Source organism: Pogona vitticeps, chromosome 1 (genome assembly GCF_051106095.1).
Source record: "Pogona vitticeps strain Pit_001003342236 chromosome 1, PviZW2.1, whole genome shotgun sequence".
Lineage (NCBI taxonomy): Eukaryota > Metazoa > Chordata > Lepidosauria > Squamata > Agamidae > Pogona > Pogona vitticeps.
This window is the reverse complement of record NC_135783.1, coordinates 65,034,844-65,058,309: the sequence shown is the minus strand read 5'-3', so window position 1 is coordinate 65,058,309 and position 23,466 is coordinate 65,034,844. Positions and strand designations below refer to the sequence as shown.

The following is a 23,466-nucleotide window of genomic DNA, read 5'->3' as shown; positions in this document are numbered from 1 at the left end:
AGATGAAGTATAAAACCCTTGGTTTCCTGACTGCTGTTGTTTTATCCGATGAAAGGTCTTGGGTCTTCTCTGGTAGGCCCGGTCTAACCACCACCACCCCCCCGGGGAAAGCCGCCTCCAAAGGACTCCCTGGCCTTCCCTGCCACCTATTTCAGTCCTGAAACTGTTAGAACCATTACCTGGTAATGGTATTATGCCTGTGACTCGTTTTCCTCTTTGGAGTTGTCATCAATTGCCAGCCCTGCTGGTGTTTTCAGTGGAGAGACACAAATGCAACATAAGCAGCAAGTTAGAATGAACTTCCCCGCCCTGAATCTCTGGCTCGAGGAAACGTCTTCTGGGGTCTTTTCCTCTCTCTTTTTTGGTTATGCTGACAGCGAGCGTCTGCTGCTTTCCAGTCTTTCTTGTCTCTTGAGGACAACATGGCTCTACCTCAGAGAGGGGCAAAAAGTCTCTGCTGGACCAGATATTTAAAAAGGTGATGAACTTCATCACAAAGTGGGATGACGAAGTTTGGTCAAGGTATTGTTACCCGGCAGGCCAAACATGGGAGGCCTGCTTTGTTTTCCTTACTGGTAGCAAATTGGAAACAAGGACACAAGTATACAGAAAGCACTTGTCTTTCCTTTGGAACCATTGTTTTTAAAATTCTTTGGACTATTGGGTCCAAAGCCTGGAAGGCAGCCCATCTAGAAGGAAAACTCCGATTTCAAAAATCCACTGCCTTGTGGCTATATCCACTGATGGAAAAGGCTTCAGGAGTTAACCTTGAGGCAAAATCCGGAGCCAGAGTCCCGGAGGCAGTTCGTGTCATTCTGTCAACTCCTGCAACATCGCTGAAACCAGTTGTATTGGCTCTTGCCTTTCCATTGGACTATTTCAGAGACGTGGAGAGGGGGAATTTGCTGCTTGGGTAACAACCTATCCTCCATATTCTTTCACCCAAGCTTCCTGCCCTGGAGAGGACACTCCAGCTTTGCATACAGCGTCAAAACACTATTTGTAAGGCCTTGTTAGACAGCCACTTCACTTTCTTGCATTTCCTTTTCATTGGGATGGTTTTTGTTGCTGCCTCCTGTACAATGTTACGAGCCTCTGTCCAAAGTTCTTCAGGCACTCTGTCCACCAAATCTAGTTCCTTAAAACTGTTCTTCACTTCCACTCTGTATTCATAAGGGAACTAGTTTAGATTATACCTGACTAGCCCAGTGGTTTTTCCTACTCTATTCAGTTTAAGCTTGAATTTTGCTATGAGAAGCTGATGATCAGAGCCACAATCAGCTCCAGGTCTTGTTTTTGCTGACTCTATAGAGCTTCTCCATCTTTGACTGCAGAGAATATAATCAATCTGATTACGGTATTTCCCATCTGGTGATTTCCATGTGTAGAGTCGCCTCTTGTGTTGTTGGAAGCGATCCTTGCCCAGCAGGCCGAGGCAAAGAGGAAGTCACTAAAGCAGCAAAACCAGGGAGCTGGACAGGGGACAGATTGGATTTGTCTTCAGTGTGGAAGGGATTGTCACTCTCGAATTGGCCTCCTCAGCCACACTAGACGCTGTTCCAAGTCCTCCATACAGAGCACGCTACCATAGTCTTTCGAGACTGAAGGATGCCTAACTAAACGATGACCAACTTGTTGCCCTGTTTCATTTCGAACTCCAAGGTCAAACTTATCTGTTGTTCCTTTTACCTCCCTACTTTAGCATTCCCCCTATAAAGAGAAGAACACCTTTTTTGGTGTCAGTTCTAGAAGGTGTAGTAAGTCTTCATAGAATCGGTCAATTTCAGTCTCCTCAGCATTGGTGATTGGTGCATAAACTTGGATTATTGTGATGTTGAAAGGTCTGCCTTGGATTTGTACTGAAATCATTCTATAATTTTTGAGATTATATCCCATTACAGCTTTTCCCACTCTTTTGTTGACTATGAGAGCTATGGGCTTCTTGCCCACAATAGCAGATATGATAGTTATTTTAGTTGAATTCACCCATTCCTGTCCATTTTAGTTAACTGATGCCCCGGATGTCAATGTTGATTCTTGCCATCCCCTGTTTAACCAAGGTCCATATATCTTACATTCCAGGTTCCTATGCAGTATTTTTCTTTGCAGCATCGGACTTTCCTTTCACTTCCAGGCAGGTCCACAGCTGAGCGTCCTTTCTGCTTTGGCCCAGCCACTTCATTAGCTCTGGAGCTACTTGTCCTTGTCCTCTGCTCTTCCTCGGTAGCATGTTGGACGCCTTCCGACCGGAGGGTACCATCTTCCAGCGTCATAACTTTTAGCCTTTTGTTTCTGTTCATGGGGTATTCTTGGCAAAGATACTGGAGTGGCTTGCCAATTCCTACTCCAGGTGGACTGCATTTAGTCAGAACTCTCCACTATGACCTGTCCGTTTTGGGTGTCCCTACACGGCATAGTCCATAGCTTCTCTGAATTACTCAAGCCCCTTCGCCACAACAAGGCAGCAATCCATGAAGGAGATACATTTATATAAACTAGTTAATAAATGTATGTTAATAAATGTAATAAATGTATGTAGATTATTTATTTATTTATTTATTTATTTATTTATTTATTTATTTATTTATTTATTTACCTTATATGCCGCCCTCACTACCCGAAGGTCTCTGGGTGGCTTACAGCATTTAAAATAAATGTATGTAAATAAACGTATGTTAATAAGTTTATATATACATTTATATAAACTAGTTAATATATACGTACATTTATAAACTAGTTAATACATTCATAAACTAGTTTATAAATATACATTTATAAAAAGGTTTATAAACTAGTTAATATATATATTTATATAAACTAGTTAATAGAGCAATGGCCATTTTCTTAAGCCAATGAAATGTCCCTTTTTGCAAGGAATTGACAAATGTGCGTCTTAAACAACAAAGGCGTAAGAGGGAAAAAGCAGTAGTTCAGGGATGTTACCAAAGATTTCAAATATGTTGTAGAAAATATAGATTCAGGTTTCAAAAGCTAGAGGACATGGAAAAGCTGTGTTATTATACATTCTGGAGCAAAGAGTGAAAGATTTGGTTGGACAGACGTCACCTTTCAATAGTAAGTGAGTTGAGATTGCCTTGCTGTCAGTTCATGCATAGTATGGGTATTTGCCTCAAAAAACGGACTGCACAAACTACGCAAGCACGGCTCCTGCTTACATATTTCAACATGATCCGTGCTTGTATCTTCCTTAACAGCTGTTCCACTTGCCTCTCAATGACTCAGCTCCTTTTCTCAGAATGAAACGGAAGAAGGAAATGTCAACTAATGGAGATGTCTTAATTGCAGATCATGTCTGATATATGGAATTCCTTTTACTAAGAAAATAAACGCAGTCTGTGCAGTGCATTGCAGACTAGGAAGTGCAGTGGCGTTTTCCTGTGATGCTTTCCACAGTTCATTCAAATGACAGGATCTCTATGCTTGGACTTTGTCTCAGTAAACGGCATCCAAATAGCCATCACAGCCCCGGTACAAGCATTCTTTCTATCGAGCTATTAATATCTTAAATGGTGTGTCTCATATTTTTTCTGCCAGTTTTGCATTTGAAGAGGCTTGTGGAGCTTCTACAGGAGAATTCTATGGAGTCATCATCCTACTTGAAACATGGAAATGTATTGGGATGTGTCCAGATGACATCATCTTCTACTTGTGCCCCTCACATGTTTTTCCACTATTTCTCTTGCCTTTTTTCCTCCCTTATCGCACTAATACACACACACAAGGACTGATTAAGGAGGAGGAGGACAGCTTTCATTTGTAGCTAGGAGAAGGGCAGTTTGTGACAGGCCTTTTTAGAGGTCATTAATTTATAGGATTACCATAAGTCACAAAAAAAACTTGGCAGTGCGTAACAACAATAGGAGCTGTCTTTCTGGTGTCCTTTTGACTGCATAAAATATAACAATAAAATCAACATACTTTGATGTAACCAGCCAACACTTCCACAAAACATCAGGAAGTCAAGAAGGCTACCCCACATTTTCTCCAGTGGTCCAGACACATCTTGGGATAAAAAAGGATACTAATGATCAGGATAAGCTGATGAGCTGAGCAATTCTAATAGCTTTGATTTTACAGTTCACAGATGAGCAGCTGTCCTATGTAATCATGATTTTATTGTTGAGATGGAAGACCCCCCCAAAAAGAGGTAAATGCCCTAACCTGCCAATTGCAATGTACATGGGACATGGTGTTGTAGAAGAAGTAAGAGTCCAGGAATCAACTCGAATGGCAAACATTGTTACTCACCCATGTCTGTTTTAAGATCTCCCCTTGAGGCTCCTGTGAAATGCTGAAGAGCTTCCTGCTTCAGAGATGAACTACAAGTTGCAAGTTACCTGTCATTAGAAAGTTAAACTCCTGAAGGTTCCAGCAAGATGACTGAGGCAGCTGCTTGTCACTGAGCAACCATACATGCAAATGGATCCAGCCCATGTCTATCTCCCAAAGTCCAGTCACAAAAAAGCAATCTAATCTGCATATGACATGAGATATCAAAGTCTTCTGTTGTGACTATTGCATGCCCTCCCTTTTCTAATGACAGCCTGTAGTGTACAGCTTGGTCCTTTGCACCATGTGCTCTGTTGTGTGCATATTCTTGGGCTTCATGTGGTTACCACACTGTGCACCTGGGAATTTCTGTTCTGCCACACAAAACACCACAACACACTGTCCCTCCTTTTCCTCTATGGATTTCCTACAATTTCAAGTGCAAGCTGAAAACAAGCAAGTGTAAAGGAAGCTTTGTTTATTTTATTTACAAATATATTGCAGTGATTTAGCAATACTTTCCAACTCTATGTTATTCCAAAACAGTGATACAAAGATGAGTATGGCAAGGATTTGTATTTTCACATCAACTGCAACTATAAAAAGAAAGCATTTGAAACAAGGATTTATTGCAGGATGTTGAGAATTCCTTGGATTGAAAGGGTGATCAACAAAGAACTACAAAAGCAAAGGAACACCCCCCAAAAGTCACAAAACATAAAAAGCAGAAAGCCAGAATATTTCACCAATGTAATCAGAAACAGAAAGGAGAGATTGTTACAGTTGATCATTCCAGGAACAATAAATGGGAAAATGCATGCAGAGAAGAGAAAAGATTATTGGCTGAAGACACTCGGAGACTACTTTGAATTCAATACATCATCCTTGTTTGTTGTTGTGGCACTAAAAGTTAGATTACCCTTGATGTTGTCCAGCTATTACTAGCAGAGGAGGCTCCTCTTCCCCCCAGCAATTGTTCTTCTGAAATTAAGAAAGCTTGACGTAACCAGCAGTGGGTTTTGATGTGAGAAGTAAATGCTGTTATGTAACTGGAATTCTCCCCTGGATTCAGATTCTTTGATTCCAGGGTTATGTATTTTGCAATGGGCTCCAGGTAATGCACCTTGGTTATATCCAAGTAAAACAGCAATTTAAAAACTGAGATCCCACAAGAGCTGAAGGCAGACCTTACAAGTCTGAAGGATTCCTGAGCTAGAACTCCTGTCCTCTGAAGATGCTGGCCACAGAGACAGGTGAAACATTAGGAAGAAAAACTTCCAGAACATGGCCAAACAGCCCGAAAAAACTACAATAACCATCAAATCCCAGCCGTGAAAGCCTCCGAGAGAACATATGAAGACTTTACTATGCCAAGACAAAGTGTACTGACTGAGTATGAATTAATTTGGAATAAGGCAAGCATGTCTCTTCGCAAGTGGAAAAGCTGAGATTTCCAATGAGACAGAAACACCCTCCTTGACTTCTGTTGAGTCAAGTCTCCTGACAGTCTCTGTAACCAAATTCACACATCTGTCTACTTCATGCATTTGCCTGTTTAGTGTGCTACAAAGTAAAAGCCAGTTGTGTGCTAATTGCATATACTGTACATTTGTCATTTAATTCCTAATGTTGGGTTTTAATGCTAGCATATTCAGTTGCCATTTGTAAATTTCAAAGGCTTATGATGCTATTTCAAAACCCAACTCTTCATACTGGAAATTTTAAATCCTAGCATTCTGGTTATTCATCATGCTTTACTGTGGCAGTACTGCTCAGAAAAGAATTGATTTTTGTACAGAGGCCTCTTAAACTGATGCCTTCAGAAGTGTGGGCCTGCAGTTCCTATCATCCCCAGGCAGTAGTCCCATCTTCCTAGTTCAACACAGTCAATGGGCATGGTGACTCCAAATGAAGAAAATTGTAGTCCAACATACATTAGAGATAAGAAAGGGCCATATTCACAAAGTCTAATCAAGAGGCCAGTTGCATTTATCTCAAGGAGAATATTCATCTGATAACAGGCAGTGTGGTGCGAGACTTAATGCATTGGACTAGGTTTAGGAGACATTAGTTCAAATCCTCCCTCGGTCATGAAAATAACCCCTAGTTAAAAGTCACGGTCTTTCAGCCTGGCCACAGGGTTGTTGTGAAGAAATGGAAAAGCCACATATGTCACCTCAAACTCACTGGAGGAAAGCAGGACTGTGGGAGGAGAAGTAAAGGGAAAGGGAGAGAAGCTTCCAACATTTCATGAAAGCAAAATAATATTCCTTTGATGACCTCTGAGCAATGTGTAGAATGTAATCCTGCTTTGCCCTCATGACAATATTTCAGCCCTATGAGCTGGGGAAGGTACGAGGGAGAGGAGGGGGGACTTGCCTGATGCCAGGAGCAGGGATTTGAACCCATATCTTGTCAGTGTGGAATCTATAGTTTGTCCACTATATATCTTTTGTCTAAATTGTTCAGCTCAAGTCCTCCACACATTACATGCAGCTGAAGATATCTCATTCAGATCTGTGTGATTTATTTTACTAGCAGAGCTTATTTAGTTTGTAGGCAAATCAATGCATAGTTTTTAGATGGCTATCTGTCGGGTCGTGCATCATTTGCTGAAAAACATTTCATCTTCTTCCAAAGATTTATAAATCTGCTCAGTGAATTTTCATTCTGTAAATCAGGGTCTTACTAGTCCAGCATTGTAGTACAAAAAAATTGCTGGAATCCAATATTTATTTATTTGATTCATAACCCAGCTTTCTTCCAAAAAATAATAATAATAATCAGAGGATTAAATTAAAGAAGAGAGTGAAAGCACACAACAAGATCACTCATTAAAACTGAATTAATTAAAAATCACAATTCAAAATGTAATTTACAAATGCATCTCTAAGAAAAATACAGCACCAATAGGCATCAGGTCAAGTCCTTAAGAGTCACTTAAAATGCCGAAGATTGCCAATTGAAGGATAACAGAGAGGGGACCAGTCTTGGCTTCTAATGCATGAGTCCTTCAGCCTGAGAGCAGCTGCTGAGAAAGCTGTGGGGAATTGAAAAAGGCCTACGGTGTCTGCAAAGCTTGGAAACTACTTTTTTGCAATGTCAGCTCCCTTAATTCTCCAGCCAGCTGTGCTAGCTGGGCGGGTTCTGGGAATTATCACCCAAAATAAACAAACAAACAAACAAACAAACAAATAAATAAATAAATAAATAAATAAATAAATAAAAACCAACAACAACAAACAACAACAAACAATAACAACATTTCTGTGCTCTGGAGATCAGCACACACTTACAATATGTGCCTGCACTCAGATCTTACTGCTCCTCTCCAAAATAATTCCCATGTGGTTTAATGCAAGCTGCTCTTGAAGTCTCTTTGTATCTGACCATCATATTCTGGAAATAGTTTAGTTAGTAATCTATAAATTAGGATTGAATTGGGCGGGGGAAATCCCACTGATCTCCAGTGAGTGACCAGAGATGTCAGCAGGAGTTCCCTGTGTATGTCTGTTCCCCACCTACGGGAAGGCTGCTGTTTACAGGAAAATTTCTTCACACTGGGAGAGATCAACGGCCTTCCAAGAACTCTCCTCAGTCCATGTGGGGAATCCGCACAGGCTGGATTGAACCCAGGACGCCGGGATTTCCCTCCTGGGGAATGGATCTGAGATGGATCTCTTTAAAAAAATGTTTTAAAATTATTTGGAGGGGGGTGTTATTGGGTTAATTTTTGCAGACATCTACCCAATATTTAACAAGGAATCCAAGTACTGTACTAAATTAGAATCAAGCCACTGGATGGTCCAGGATGCAGAACTAGATTCTTGTTAACACAAAAGCACTTTTACAACAAGAACATTGATTTGTCATGGGGGTGGGTGCAGAAGGGCACTGATGTCTATCAAGACTACAGCAGGCAGTGAGAGGGAATACAATCTTTTCCTCCCCAGCTGCAATATAGTGAGTACCACTGGCAAATTTAGATCTGTACAGTAATGTGTAGGTGCCTCAGAAGCCCCACTCATGCTGCCATGGGTGCTCAACTGATGACCTCGGGCTGGAGTCCTCGGTTTTTTAAGACTGCAAATCAGAAGCCCTGCATGGGATGCAACACATTAATGGGGTGGCTCAGAGAATCCAGTGTTGAAACTAATGCCCAGAGTGGTCTTGACCATTCCCACCCTGGTGAAGGTATGACAAAGCAAAAGTTCCCATTGTGTGTACTGTTTATCCTGGTTTCTTCTCATTCGAACAGCATCAAATGAATATGAACAATAAGATTTCCCCCAAAGTCTAGATGCACGTATGTATAAGCTAACACGACGTAAATTAATTCAACAGATTGATTCTGGCTCAAGATTACCAACTAGATTCAGGTAGGGCCTTTCAGAGGACCGGAGAGGTCCAGCCCACTTCCATTTTTAAAAAAATATCAGTATATATCATATCTGAAATAGGACACACATTTTATAACCCTGTTTCAGCATTTTTAATATATATATATATAAATATATGGATTATATATTTATAATATATACACATACACATGTGATATATCACACTCCCTGTGATAGGTCCTAGGCTCCGGCCATATTGTTCCTCTAACATCACCACATTAAAGGGTTGCCTCGTGGCACAGAGGTTAAGCTGCTGTCCTACAGCCAAAACTGTGTTCACATCCCAAGGTTCAATCCCAGTTAGCCAGCTCAATGAGTACCCAACTTGCAGGGTGGGCAATGTGTAGCCTGCATAATTAACTTGTAAACCACCCAGAGAGTGCTTTAAGCGCTATGGGGTGGTATATAAGCAGCACACTTCGCTTTTGTCTACACCAGGATTTTAACGATAGTTAGCCTGAATGTATCCAATATGCAGATCTGATTTGCATTTTCTATGGAATATGATATTGTTGTTGTTTAGTCGTGTCCAACTCTTCGTGATCCCATGGACCAGAGCACGCGAGGCCCTCCTGCCTTCCACTGCCTCCGTGAGTTGGGTCAAATTCATGTTGGTCGCTTCGATGACACTGTCCAACCTCTCATCCTCTGTCATTCCCCTTCTCCTCTTGCCTTCACACTTTCAATAAAGGAAGCCATGGCCTTTAGTTTGCAAGACCTGAACAGGACTGTTCATAACAGGACCTTTTTGGCAATCACTAATCTATGGAATTGCCATAAGTCAGAATTTGTGTCAGCATATAAGAGCAAAAATAAAAATAGGAGTGAGAATAATGTGGCCCATGGTCCACTCACAATAGCCAGGGTGATTTTTGTGCCTTCTGAGCCACCCAATTAGTAAAGAATTTATTCACAAAATCAAGAGCACAGCAGGGGTGCGGGTGAGAAACAGAAGAATCATCCTTCTAGAGTCTAGGGAGTGGAAATCACCTGTAAAATAAGGTGATCCCCCCAACCTTGAAAGAAAGAAAGAAAGAAAGAAAGAAAGAAAGAAAGAAAGAAAGAAAGAAAGAAAGAAAGAAAGAAAGAAAGAAAGAAAGAAAGAAAGAAAGAAAGAAAGAAAGAAAGAAAGAAAGAAAATCCCATTTTTAAAAACTAATTTGCTTACAAGTGAGACTTCCAGAAGACATCTATGCTAAATCATACCTGGACTGGACTACTGTGATGTGGTCTAGATAAAACTGACTTTAAAAAGTTTCCCTAAGCTTCACAACAGCATAGATGGGGAAAGGCCTTTTCTGCCACGAGCGGATTACACCCAACAGATGTTTTCCTTATAAAGGACACATTGGCACATTCTTTAATTTCCCCCATTTTATTAAGACTTTTTCCTTTTTTAAAAAAAGAGAATTTCTTTTTTGCTTGTCTAACTGAAATTTCAATGGCTGATCTCAATGCTTTGGGTTGGTTTGATCAGCTGCAGTCATTTCAGCTCCATATGTATTTTTTAAATTGTTTTATCCAATGTAATTATCAATATTTTTGTTTTTTATAATGAGTTGAACTGCTTGAACATTGGGTTGACGGTAGAAGGGAAAGATGCAGTTTCCGAGATAAATAAAATGAAATGAAATAAAGAGGCACTGTTTTATTATAGTAAAAACTTCACTGTTTCTGAATGAGTAGGTTTTCTTGCTGCAATTGAGAGCCCATTCATGCAAACCATTGCCTTCACAGAGCTAATATTTTCCAGCTATCATAGCTGGCTAATTCAGGAGTTACTTTTAATCTGGCATTTCAATTGCAAGAATTCCCTCTTCTTCTGACTATCCATTGAAAAAAAAAAAAGAAATATTATTATCCGAACATGAAACATGAGGATCTGTCCTCTAGAATTAGAAAAATAAAACTGACAATAAGCTCTGTGTATTTAAACTACGAGCATCACTGAAGTTCACCATTAGGTTACTCCTTGTTCATTATATGAATTTTTCCCAGCTTGTGGTGCTTGGCTACTAAAAATCAAGCTGCACTTTCCCAATAAATTCTTCTCCAGTTCAGAATGCTGGGTGAGATTCTGCACCTCTTCTGTTAACCTTCAGTAGATTATCTGAATCTACCAGGGTGCATGCACAGAAAAGCACACTTAACAGACATGAATACTGTACTATATACCACAGGATTGTTCATATCATAGTCAGCAAAGAGATTGATTCTACTCTGAATCCATGCATGGATTAAGGTGTGTTGATCAATGATTTTATACAGACGTACTCTACAAAGCATCAAATTAAAAACTCAGAAGAGTTGCTCCAACCTTCATCTACTTCTTTCCTGTTGTTCAACTCAAAGCATGAAGGCTTTACCAGTTGTGTTAAATATTTGCATGTCTAGAACTCCTGATAAGCTTAATAAAGAAGCTCATTTGTCTGAATTAAGCAAAACAGGGTATAAAAGTGTCCTGCACAGGTTCAGATGTATGCAGTTTTTCATTTGCTTAATTATTCCCAGATAGGTGATTGGGCTTCATTAATATTACACCTCTAATACAATGCAAATGTTCTGTTCTGTTCTGTCTGTCTGACTATAATTATTTCAAGACAATCCCTAGCATTATTGCAAAGCAGGTGTAAAGGGGGGGGGAGGGAATGCACACATACAAATGTGCTACCTGATATTGTGGTACACTGTATATTCAAAGAGGTTTCTACACTGACATTGCCAGACAATTGGCAAACATGATAATTTTCCTATCAACAAGGAACAATGAAGGGTATTTTTATAATGGATTTTTAAATCTATGAATTTTAAAACATGATTGTGATAATTTAAGCCAAAATGGTATTCTAAGCTTAGTTCCATTAATTGACTGTATCACAGTGTGTACATAGATTTGGACTGGATCTACGTAATAGTGGGTGTACTACCTAAGTGAACTTGATTTGACTGGCAAGTGATTCTAAGATGGCTACATCACTTCTTCCGCTCTCTGAAATGTAGCACGTCAGGCTTATAGGAGCTATTCACCTGCGCTGAGAGCCATGCATGCACCACTCATTTCACCGTTACCCCATGTAAGCTGATGTGTGCCAAAGTTCCAAACCTTGCATACATCAGCTATGTTCTGCTTTATCCCAGGCAATGCTGAAACTGAGTGTGGTTCCAAAGCTTCCAGCTACAAAAAGCCAGCAATCTTTTGAGGCTTTGAAAAAGATAATCTGTTAATACCTTGGCAATAAAGGAAGAAAAGTATACTGAAGGAGAATGCAGTAAAGGCTAGACAACCACTACCTAACTGGTCATTTGCATACTTCAATCATACTGATCACTCATATTTTCATTTTTGCCATATTTTCAATTTTTTTTAAAAAAAATGTGTTCTTAAGGCAAGGTGGCTTTGTTCACCATCACATAACCCTGAGATTCTTATGACCAGCATTTTTAGAGTCGTCATGCTTTCAGCGCCACCATGTTCTCACCAAGCTGCCATCTACACGTACAACACGAGCAACCCATCACAAGTTGTGTTTAGTTTATAATCCAGCTTTCTGGTCTGTGCATAATGAAGTAACTAAAAGTTTTCTAGGTTAAGATCAGGCAAAAATTATTGACTTCCAAGACAACTGCTCACAGACCAAAAATAAAAAAAATAGATAAATAAATAAAAAAATAGCTATCAAAAAAGGAACACAGGAAACAAAAGCTCTGCATGGAATTACGCCTATAAATTCAGTATTTACCTGCAAATGATTGAATTTATTTTCCTAAGTTAATGGTTCCAAGGTGAGAAGAGTATATTTCTTTATTTTTAATATTATATTATAAGGATTCTCCAACAAAGCTGGGATTAAAACCTTAAACAGGGCTTTTCTAAGCAAAAAGTGTTAACACCATGACGGCAACATTGTAATAATTCTAGCAGAGGATATGACAAATTGGGCTCAGTGCACTGATGAAAGGACGAAACCTACATCTCCCCATGCCCTGAAACCCCATACAGGATGGAAGCAGAATTTTACAAGTCTGGCGGTATCTGCAAGATCTCAGTCTTCAACCTCTAGAACAAGCGACTCCATATTGAATGAGGTACATTTCCCCTTCTGTCGGCACTAAATTCAGGTTTTACACCTGCTAAAGCCAAAGAAACATCTCAGTTCTGCCCTGGGTAGAAACACTTGAATAATTGGCATAACAGACTGCATCATATGACCCATGATCTCCAGCATGGTCTTCACAAAACATCTCCAACAACTTGGACCATCGTTTCTGTGTGCTCCTCCACCCCTTCCTTTCTCTGCACCATCATCACAAGCCCTGCAATACTGTAGGTTGACTTGCCATTTATTCTAGGCCCAGCTAGGTACAATAAGCAAGAAAAGAGACAGACAGAAACTAGCAGGTGGAGTGCAAGGAACAGAAACAAGGAGGGAAAGGGCAGCAGAATTATTAAACAGTAATCAGATATTTTCCCCCAAATATAAACCTAACCTCTGCTGTATATTAAAAATGCACAAGAGTTCACAGAGAAATACACAAATGGAAAGAAAATACAGCATGGCAATGAAAAAAAAAATTAAGCCCCAACTTTCCCTAAGTAAGACGCAAGTACAGCATCTGACTCCTCAAGGAAATACGATGGGGGTGGGGGGGGGGAGAGTGTTAAAGGAGGAAGGGAGGCAAACCTCCAAATCCCTGTCACGCAGAAAGGTCCCCCTGCCCTTCGCTGCCCCAGTCACAGCCTGGAACACCTCCCTGATCTCATCCATACTATTTTCCCCCTCCAAAGGCCAAGACGGGATGAACGCAGCGCGCACACACACCCGAGGCAAGTGAAATGAAAGGACTGGGGGTGGGTGGGGGTGGGGGTGGAGGAATTGATCAGCCAAACGGTATTGCAATCCGTTCTCCCATCTGTCAGTCAATCAATCCATCAGTCAAACAAACAAACAACCCGGCTTTTCTGCCTCAAACCAGCGCCCCCTGCGCCCCCCCAAGCTCCGGCCTTTTAACCCCTTCCCTTCCCAAAGTTCAAGCAGTGCCTCAAACCCCACGATCTACAACCGAATCGCCCCGCTGGCCTGGAGACAATGTGGCCTAGCAGCCTCCCGGGTCTCTCGCGTCTGGCCAGCCCCGGCTACACAGGAGTAGGGAAGCTAACCAGCCCCGTCCAGGGCACATTCCGACGGTGGGGTCCCCCTCCAAAATGACCTCCCCTCGGGGGATTGTAGGCTAGCCGGCTTCCCCCTCCTACCTGGCTCCTCGCCGTCTCCCAGCTGGGTCTTGGATTTCTCCTCCGAGAGGCCGGGTCCTCCTCCGCCCTCGGGGGTTTTGCGCTTCTTGGACATCAGGACGGCCTTTGGGAGTTGGGGGCGGGTGGGGTGGGGAGGGGGCGTTTGTTTGTTTGTTTGTTTGTTTGTTCCTCCCCTTCTCTCTCTCTCTCTCTCAATCTCTCTCTCTCTCTCTGTGGAGAGATGAGGGAGGGAGAAAGAAAGAGAGAGCGCTACGTACAAGCCAGCCCCGCGGATGGCGAGGAGTCACCGCTTAAAAAGAGGGGACGAGACTTTGGAGTGGCTGGAGCCCGCGGAGGAGGCAGGGACTTAGCGGAGAAATCCTACAAATCAGAATCCCATCCGCGCAGCAGCAGCAGCCCCCACGTCGAAGGAGGGTTGCCTGGTTATCGGCGCGGCCCCCACCTTCGCTCGCCCTCCTCGCTCCTCTCGTAGGTGGAGGTGCGAATTCAGGGAGGTGGGCAAGCGGGGGGGGCCGTCGGGGGGGGGGCGCTAAAGGGGGGGCTGGGATTCGGAAGGGCGCCTCGCCCCTCTTTTGCCTCCCCACCCCCCCACCGGAGCAAGGCTGGCCCGGAGGGGTCCGGGTCGGGCGGGGGCAAGGGGCATCTTCCGTGCCTGTCCAAGCGGGGGGGGCAGTACCCCCACCTCCTCTCTGAGGTGGGGGAGGGGCGCCCCCCTCTCGTTTCTTTTTTAAATTCCGGAGCCTCAAAGAGCGCCGACTAGGAGGGGGGAAATGTCGACAGCGGGAGAGCGAAGAGCCCCCCCCGGACGGTCGGGCGGTCGGGTGGTAGTTTGGCTGCATTGGGAACCAGCGTGCCGGGAATGGGCGAAGGGGACCGGGAGGAGAAGTTATTCACCCGAGGGAAACGGGCGGCGACCCGCGTTTCCGACCGGATTGGCAGGGGAGGGAGGGAAAGAGAGCTGCGGCGTGGGCGGGGAGCGCCGGCTCTGCCCCCGGGACAGCTGTGCCGGAGCAGCAGCCCTGAGCCCCCCCCCCTTACACGGCCCTCGGATCGGGCGCTCAGGAATCCTCGCGACTGACGCCGGAGAGCAGGCGGGGGGCACGGGCAGGACCCGCCGGGAACTCCCGCCTGGCAACCTCCGCGTTCCTCCCGCGGCCCGGGCAACCTAGCTGTCCCCTGCCTATAGCTTTGTAACCCTTTCCATTCCAGATTGGATGTACAGGTATATACTCACTATGCTCTTTTTTTCGAACACGCACACACACCGGGGGGGGGGCAAGCTTCGCTTACTTTCTCTTCTTTTTTATCCCCCTCCCTTCCCCACTTCTTCTTGCTGTCCTTCGACCTGGTCCCACTCATTGAACCCCAGCGGAGAAGAGGCCCCCAACGCCCCCCCCCAGACACACACACACAACTTACCCCCCAAACTGCGCAGCAAGCTTGGTCTCAGCTGAGTCGCCTTCCCCCTCTTCCCCCGACGCAACTTTGGAAGAGAGGGGATGCTGGCTGCCCAGTCCCGAAGACCCCGGCGGGCAGGGGAGCGATGACATCAGGGAGCCGTGGCCGCAAAAAGCGGCGGGGAGCTGGTTGAGCGAGGCTCTCGGGAACCCATCCCGGGAGCGGCTGGCGCCAACAGTAAAAGGAGAGGCCGCCAGGAGCATCTTCCTTTTCCTTCCAAGGCTCGGCAGGAAGAGAATCGCGCGACGAAGGCGGCTTCCACTGAGCTCGTAGCCAAGAGACCCAGGTGTCTGGATGTCTTCCTCGTCCGGTTGTTCTTAAAGCAGTCCAGAAAGAGGCTGCGAGGCGCGGGTCCCGCCATTCGCCGCCTTCGCGGTTGCTTTTACTCGGGGAAATTCGCTCTCACCTTAGGCTGGCGGTGCGAGATGGTCAGGCGATTGCCTGGAAGTTGAGGAGTTTTTCTTTTCTTTTTCTGAAGCGAGAACGGGGGCTGAGAGGGGTTGGCCGCATCTCACGTCCAACAGGAGGCAATGACGTGTGTAGCTTCATTGCTATAACAGCGCCAAGGCTGCAATTGGCATTCATTGAAATGATAAGGGGCGCTCAGACGTAAGCAGCCTGGACCTTTCAGCAACCGACTTGGAAGCCGAGCCCTTCTGCTTGCAACACACACACGCACGCACACGAACGCACGTCCCAAAACAAAAGCAGAACAACTTTGAAAGCAATGAGAGAGAGAGAGAAAAGGGGAAAGGAAAGGAAAGCTTCAAGACGGCGTCTGGGCAGTTGCGGCCGCCGGGCAACACAATGCTTCTCGCTTCAGGTCAGAAACCTAGCTTAGTAATTGGAAAGTGACTCAACTGAATTTAAACAGACTGAAATTGACCAGACGCCGGTCCCTTTCTCTCGGGGGCGAGAGCGAGCGAACGAGAGATAGAGAAAGGAAGAGAACTAGGGAACTCAGGCCCCCCAAATGTTATCCACTCTTCTCAGGATTCTCAGCCTTTTAACACTTGCGCAAGAGCGAGGAAATTCAACAGGTGAAGTGTCTGCGCGCGCGCGCCCCATTCGAATTTGTGTTTGTCAGATGGGGTCAAGAACAAAGAGGGCGCCCTCTTGCTCCTATTAGATAAATGGGGATGGGGTAATGAGCAGACGAGTTGCCATATGGTGTAAGACACGGATAAACAAGAAACCGTTCCAGACGACAAACGTCCCCTGCTTCGGTCTATGGGTCGGTTGCTGCGCCAGGCAGGTGAGGAAAAACCTGGTAAATCCTCAAGAATATTCGATTTCAGGTGGGAAGAATTTGGGGATTTTTTTTATTTTTATTTTTTTGCTTTACACCGTGTCGTCGACGTGGAATTAATCTGTACTCAAAGCAGAAGGGAGAGCGTGTGTGTGTTTAACTTAATAACCGCGGATATTTCTCTCTGGGCACACTCTAAAATCAGGTTTATGGGGCCAGCCTGCTAACCGCAATTCGAAAGAAGAAAGCGGTAAAGGTAACCGTCGCCACCCACCCACGAGCACGCCCCTCGCCATCCCCAGCTAAAGTACAAACTCGTGGGGTTTTTTTCACACGCGGCGGCGGCAGCTGTTCGAGTGGGTCTGAACAGGACTGCTTCGAAAGATGCTCGGTAACCCAAAGAAACTGCCTGCCAACAGCAGGCTGCTCCAGGATAGGAGCAAGCTCGGCCGCATCAGCTCTGCCCAGAGCTCCCATTGCACGTCGCGGACTCAAAACACACACGCAAGCAGACACGCGTTCTCTGCGGCAGTATAGTCCGCCCACCCGCTGCCCGGACGGACCCCGCCCCGGTTTTTAATTCCCCCTTTGGAACCCGGAGGCATCCGGACTTTCCGTCGTAGCAAAGCCTTGGTGACAGACAGCTCCAGTCATCACGTGTCAATATGAGCGGGAGGGAAGAAGGCAGGACTACACTTACAGCCAGGGTTCTGACGTTAAGAATTTAACAATAAACAGAACAAGGTTGCTGTCTCACATTCTGGGCTAAGGTAGGATAGGAAGAAAATTATTGAATAAGTATCACATTCTGCCAGAGGTTGAGGTCACAAGTAGAAAACGGTCAGGGAACCTCTGGGCCTCCAGATGTTAGGAGTGTATTACTCCCATGGGCCCTGATCATTGGCCACACTGGTGATGTGTTTGGCCTGTAGAGCAGTGGTTCCCAATCTTGAGCCTCCAGAGATTCTTGGACTCCAACTCCCAGGAGCCTTCACCACTAGCTTCTCTAGCCAGGATTTTTGGCAGTTGTAGTCCAAGAACATCTGGGGACCCAAGGTTGGGAACTACTGCTTTAGAGGATAGCTGTAAGAGTGGCGAAGCTGTGACCAACTTCACAGAATGCAGTTCAGAACCAAGATAGCCATAGAGTGTTCCTGCAAATGAACTGTTCAGGGGACTCCTTTTACACCACACCAGCTACTCAAGAGTGGCCATTTTCACTTTGCAGAGATCAAAACAGATGCATCAGGGTGGTTTTCAGTGTTGAAATAAGAGGAAGAGGAAAGTGTTCATAAGTCTTTCTGCCCTCAGATTGTTCTTCTGGTTTGAACTGAACATTGGTGTGCCTTATGTAAATCAACATGCTTCCTTGCAAAGAACTGCAGAGTTCCATGCAATGTGTAGCCTGCACTTTTGCCTTGAAAATGTGACATGGAGTCTCTTCTGAAAACAGGGAGCGGCCACTTAGTGTAATGAAAGGCTAGCTATGTCTCCTGTTTCATAGATACATCTAGACCATGTTCCAGTAAAGATAAAGAGCCATCAGAAAGAAGAGCAGCAGGAGGGCTGACATTTCCTATCTCCATTTAGCACCTGGAGAGTCAACTGGAAAAATACACAGATTAACTGGTTGCAGTGTTTCCCATGATGGTGATAATTTAATTAAAGTAATTATTTCTAAATTTGCATCTTTTTTGATGATGTGCAAAGAAGGAAGGACTGGTAAACCACTTTGTTTATTTTATACCTATAAAATTGTATGTGATTTGCCATAAGTTGGCAATCACTTAACTGCATGTAATCAATTAAATCCCCACCCCCTTTGTGTGCATTTAGGTAGTGAGCCTGCCAAAACTTAGCGCTCCTTTTAAATTACTGTCCAATGCCTGGTACTTTAGGAACTTTAACTTTCAATACTAAACAGTTAACCACAGCAAAATGTGCAAACCTTACACAAACACCAATAGGATTTCAGCCAATATTTCAATTAACTTTGGTAAATTAAGCTGAGTAAGAGAACAAAGAAAAAGAATATCCCAGAAGGCAAAAGAGCTACCTACACACTGATATACATATTTCTGTTCACTCTGCTGCTTAGCAAAAAGATGGGTGGAGTGGCTTCAGGGTGGCTTAAGTTTGAGTTCTCCCTAGCATCTCAATGGTTGGAGTTTCTAGGGAGATCATCATAGGCATCCTTCAGTCTCGAGAGACTATGGTAACATGCTCTGTATGGAGAAGTGTCCTCTCCAGAGCATGAAGCCTGGGTAAAGTAGTATGGAGGATAGGCTGTTACCCAACCAGCATATCCCCCCTCTCCACATTGCTGAAATGGTCCAATGGAAAGGCAAGAGCCAATACAACTGGTTCCAGCAACGTTGCAGGAGTTGGCAGAATGACACGAACTGCCTTCAGGACTCCAGCTCCGGATTTTTGCCTCTAGGTTAACTCCTGAAGCCTTTTCCATGACTGGATATAGCCACAAGGCAGTGGAGGGAGAACTTGAGCTTTATTAGAGCTTTTCAGCTATCAGTTATGTCGTAAGCATCTCTGGTTTATTGGTTTATTGGTAGGTTCATAAAAGATCAAAATGACACCTCTTGCTTTATATGTGCAAGTTCTACAATGGTTTAAAGAACAGAATTGGCTAAATGGACCTCCTTCTGGACTCTCCTTGCTAAACTTTTGGAAAGAATCATGATAAGAATGCATTGTGGGCTTTTAAATAACTTATACCATGCTATTCTTTATAAAGTTTGAAGAATCTCAAAACAAATCAACCAAAATTCTTTAAAATAAAATCAACCCAAAACTCATGGTAACTAAACACAGCAGTAGCCCAAGAGATAAAATCAGTTCAAAACTTTTGGAGCAAAACACCATTAAAAATAAAAAAATAAAGACACACTAGGAAATGCCTTTCACAAGAGAGTAACATGTCAGCCAGACAGTGAAGTCAGGCCTTTAAAGACCATTAGCCGTGTACATGGAAAAATATTATTGTTTCTTTTTTTAACATGATAGCAGAAGACCAAGGAGGAGGAATGAAATGAATTGTTTGGAGAAAGAAGTTCCAAAATCTTTGTATGGCAACTGGGAAATTCCTCTCCCTTGTTCTTGTGCTTGGAAATGTTCCTTTTCATGGCTATGGCATACTGACTAAAAAAAAATTCTGAGTTTTAATTCAAAATAATAACTTTTCTGAACTCAAAGGAAGTAATTTTTGCAAGCTCCTCCCCATTCTTATTAAGCTTAACTTCAGAACCTAGAGAAAGCCCCATGCTGGCAATTAGAACATACAGATCAGCTCCCAAGGGAGGCGGTCCTTCAGATGCTGCAGCCATGAACCAAGTTAAAACCAACACTTTGAGTTGGACCCAGAAACAAATGCACAGACAGGTCGAGCAGGTAAAACACATAGCCCAGGTTATCTGATGCCAACCCTGTAGCTGAATGGGAAATGCCAGCACGCATGGTGTGGAGATCACTAGTGCACTGAAGAAGAAATGTACATTAGACCTATGGACACATCCATACCAGCACAGCCTTAAGCTTACTCAGAGCATGGATCAGTTGCTCTGTGGACTACAGCACTCAGAATCCCCCAAGGCAATGCAGCCACTGTTGTTCAGAAGGCACTTTTCCAAGCTCTGAAACTACTGTTTTCAGAATTAGGCCCTGAATTATTAAGTCTAGTCTGCATGGCATGCAACTGAAGACTGCAGCCTTTAATCTGGAGACAAAGATTGCAATTGATTTTAGTTCAATTAATACGTAAGTTCTGCTGACTCAGACCAAAAAGCCTACATAATGCTGCATCTTGCTTTTACAGTGGCTAAGCAGATCCCTATGAGAAGTCCACCAGCACAGCATGAGTGCAAGAATGTCTTTCTGCTCATGTTCCCCAGTGCCCAGAAACTGGTATTGAGAGGCAGAGAGCTTTGATCCTGAAGGTAATAAAACAAAGCCATCATGATGATTTTGGTGATGGTATTTCTTAGCTGCTGCCTTTTTGCTTCATCACCAAGGACCTTCCATAAACACAGTTCAATTTGCAAACACTTTATTTTTCATCAGAAAGGTGGTGCCAGCCCAACCTGTCAGTTGTGCTTACAAAGAGCCATTCATGATGTTATTTACTGACTTGGCAGAACTGACTGCACCATACTATAAAGGGCATAAAATTGAAAATCCAGACAAGAGAGACACATAATACTGCCAAACCACCCTGGTTCTTTAAGACAGTTTGGAGATGCATAAGAAAGCTTTTAGCCCTGTGGCACAGGAGAGTAAAAATCAAACACAAAGAATATAAGACTAAGAAATGGGCCAGCAACACTATGCAATGGTTCTGTCCCTTTCTCCCATAAGCTTAGGTATGGTGTTACATCAGTAAGGATGCCTCCCAATAGACAAAGTGTGTGTTGTTGTTGTTTGCTGAGGTAGGCAGACTGAATCCGTGTGCTTGAGACCTTCAGCGTACCTAGTGCTCTGAAAAGTGGCACAAACTAGTGAGATGGCCTTAATGCAATATTTATCCTGGGTTTCTTCTGGCTCACTTTCCTAACGGGTGGGTAATCCTCCTGTGTCTCTGTATTTATTAGTCAGTCTCTCCCACTCTACTCAAGAATTACCTGTCCTCAGAGGAAACATGTCCACAACCACAGACTGCATAGAAAAGCAACACCATGGATGGTTGACTTGAAAGCAGGCTGTTATTATTCTCATACACTCTGAAGCCTAAGCCTTTTCAGGTCTTGAATCTCTCTGTGCCTCCAGTTTTAATTGAAATCAATGCCTTAGCTGGTAGAATCTGGGGATTCTAGACAGACATTTCCTTCCGCTTCCTGTTCCAATGCTATGGGTAGGAGTCAAAGCTATCATTGGCAAATACGCTAAGGAAGTCTTTATACTCCAGTTGTTGCTCCTTGTTAAAATTCATCCCATTTCAGTTTTGTTTCTTGCAAAGTTTGGAATAGTTACTTTTAGACTACAGTGTTATTTTGACACCATGCCAACGGAGAGATTTTGAGATTTATAGTCTATAAAAATATTTTTATGGGCTCTGGTTTTCATTGTCACTCTTCCATTGTCGTCATGTCACTGACCTTTATTCCTGCTATGTAGGCACCCTGAGGTCTAGGGTTACCACTGTCAAATCATTCGATAAGCAGGATGGGCAAACAGAACCCCAGGGAATAGGTAAACACCAAATAGTTGATCAGTTGTCATGCAAATAAGAAGATGAACAGGTGTTGGCAATCTGATAGCAGCTTGATCCTCATCCAGAAGTGAAGGGCTCATGCTAACATGCCAGTATTTTGGTATTTATTCAGGTAACTGAATCAATACATACCGTACATTCAATACTGAATGGTCCAATCTAAGCCACACCCCTCCAGGTCACACTTAACATAGGAGGTGATGGGGTCCTCCATGCTTAAACTGTGTACATGCATAAGTGTAGGCATCCTTCAGTCTCGAAAGACTATGGTATCGTGCTCTGTATGGAGGACTTGGAACAGCGTCTAGTGTGGCTGAGGAGGCCAATTCGAGAGTGACAATCCCTTCCACACTGGAGACAAATCCAATCTGTCCCCTGTCCAGCTCCCTGGTTTTGCTTCCTTTGTGACTTCCTCTTTGCCTCAGCCTGCTGGACAAGGGTCTCTTCAAATTGGGAGAGGCCGTGATGCACTGCCTGCCTCCAGGCTGAACGATCAGATGTCAGAGTTTCCCATCTGTTGAGGTCTATTCCTAAGGCCTTCAGATCCCGCTTGCAGATATCCTTGTATCGCAGCTGTGGTCTCCCTCTGGGGCGATTTCCCTGTACTAATTCTCCATATAGGAGATCCTTTGGAATCCGACCATCAGCCATTCTCACAACGTGCCCAAGCCAGCGTAGACGTCGCTGTTTCAGTAATGTATGCATGCTGAAAATTCCAGCTCGTTCTAGGACTACTCTATTTGGAACTCTGTCCTGCCAGGTGATACCAAAAATCCGTCGTAGGCAACGCATATGGAAGGTGTTCAGCTTCCTCTCCTGCCGGGCACAAAGGGTCCAGGACTCGCTGCAGTACAGGAGTGTGCTCAGGACACAGGCTCTATAGACCTGGATCTTGGTATGTGTTGTCAGTTTCTTATTGAGCCATACTCTCTTTGTGAGTCTAGAGAACATGGTGGCTGCTTTCCCAATGCGTTTATCCAGCTCGACATCTAGAGAGAGGGTGTCAGAGATGGTTGAGCCAAGGTACACAAAGTCGTGAACAACCTCCAATTCTTGTGTGGAGATGGTAATAGAGGGAGGTGAGTCCACACCCTGGCCCATGACTTGTGTTTTCTTCAGGCTGATTGTTAGTCCAAAGTCTTGGCAGGCCTTGCTGAAACGGTTCATGAGTTGTTGGAGGTCTTCAGCAGAGTGGGCAACAATGGCTGCATCGTCTGCAAAGAGGAAGTCCCTCATGCATTTCAGCTGGACTTTGGTCTTTGCTCTCAATCTAGAGAGATTAAAGAGCTTTCCATCTGATCTAGTCCGGAGATAGACACCTTCTGTTGCAGTTCCAAAGGCATGCTTCAGCATGACAGCAAAAAAGATCCCAAAAAGTGTTGGTGCGAGGACACAGCCCTGTTTCACTCCGCTTCGGATGTCAAAGGGATCTGATGTTGAGCCGTCAAAAACTACAGTGCCTTTCATTCCATCGTGGAAGGACCTGATGATGTTAAGGAGACGAGGTGGACATCCAATCTTGGGAAGTATTTTGAAAAGGCCATCCCTGCTAACCAAGTCAAATGCTTTTGTAAGGTCTATGAAGGCCACTAAGAGT

The 23,466-nt window shown here is 44.0% G+C and overlaps 1 protein-coding gene and 1 long non-coding RNA gene across 4 annotated transcripts in view; one reads left to right on the top strand and one right to left on the bottom strand.

The window, feature by feature from the left end:
• PDE10A (phosphodiesterase 10A) overlaps positions 1-14,426 on the bottom strand; it is a 332,447-nt gene extending 318,021 nt beyond the window's left edge. Inside the window, exon 1 of one of the 2 annotated variants that reach the window (XM_078383193.1) lies at positions 13,942-14,426. In XM_078383193.1, the coding sequence (XP_078239319.1) occupies positions 13,942-14,035 (94 nt within the window). In that variant the 5' untranslated portion in view covers positions 14,036-14,426. The remainder of the gene's footprint in view (positions 1-13,941) is intronic. The other variant, XM_078383194.1, reaches the window with a different exon arrangement.
• A 1,367-nt stretch (positions 14,427-15,793) lies between these two features.
• The window catches only part of LOC140705734 (uncharacterized), a 48,300-nt gene continuing 40,627 nt past the window's right edge, over positions 15,794-23,466 (top strand). Inside the window, exons 1-2 of one of the 2 annotated variants that reach the window (XR_013540508.1) lie at positions 15,794-16,654; positions 20,478-20,507. This is a non-coding gene — a long non-coding RNA (uncharacterized LOC140705734). Of the gene's footprint in view, positions 16,655-20,477; positions 20,508-23,466 lie in introns of those variants that run through there. The other variant, XR_013540509.1, reaches the window with a different exon arrangement.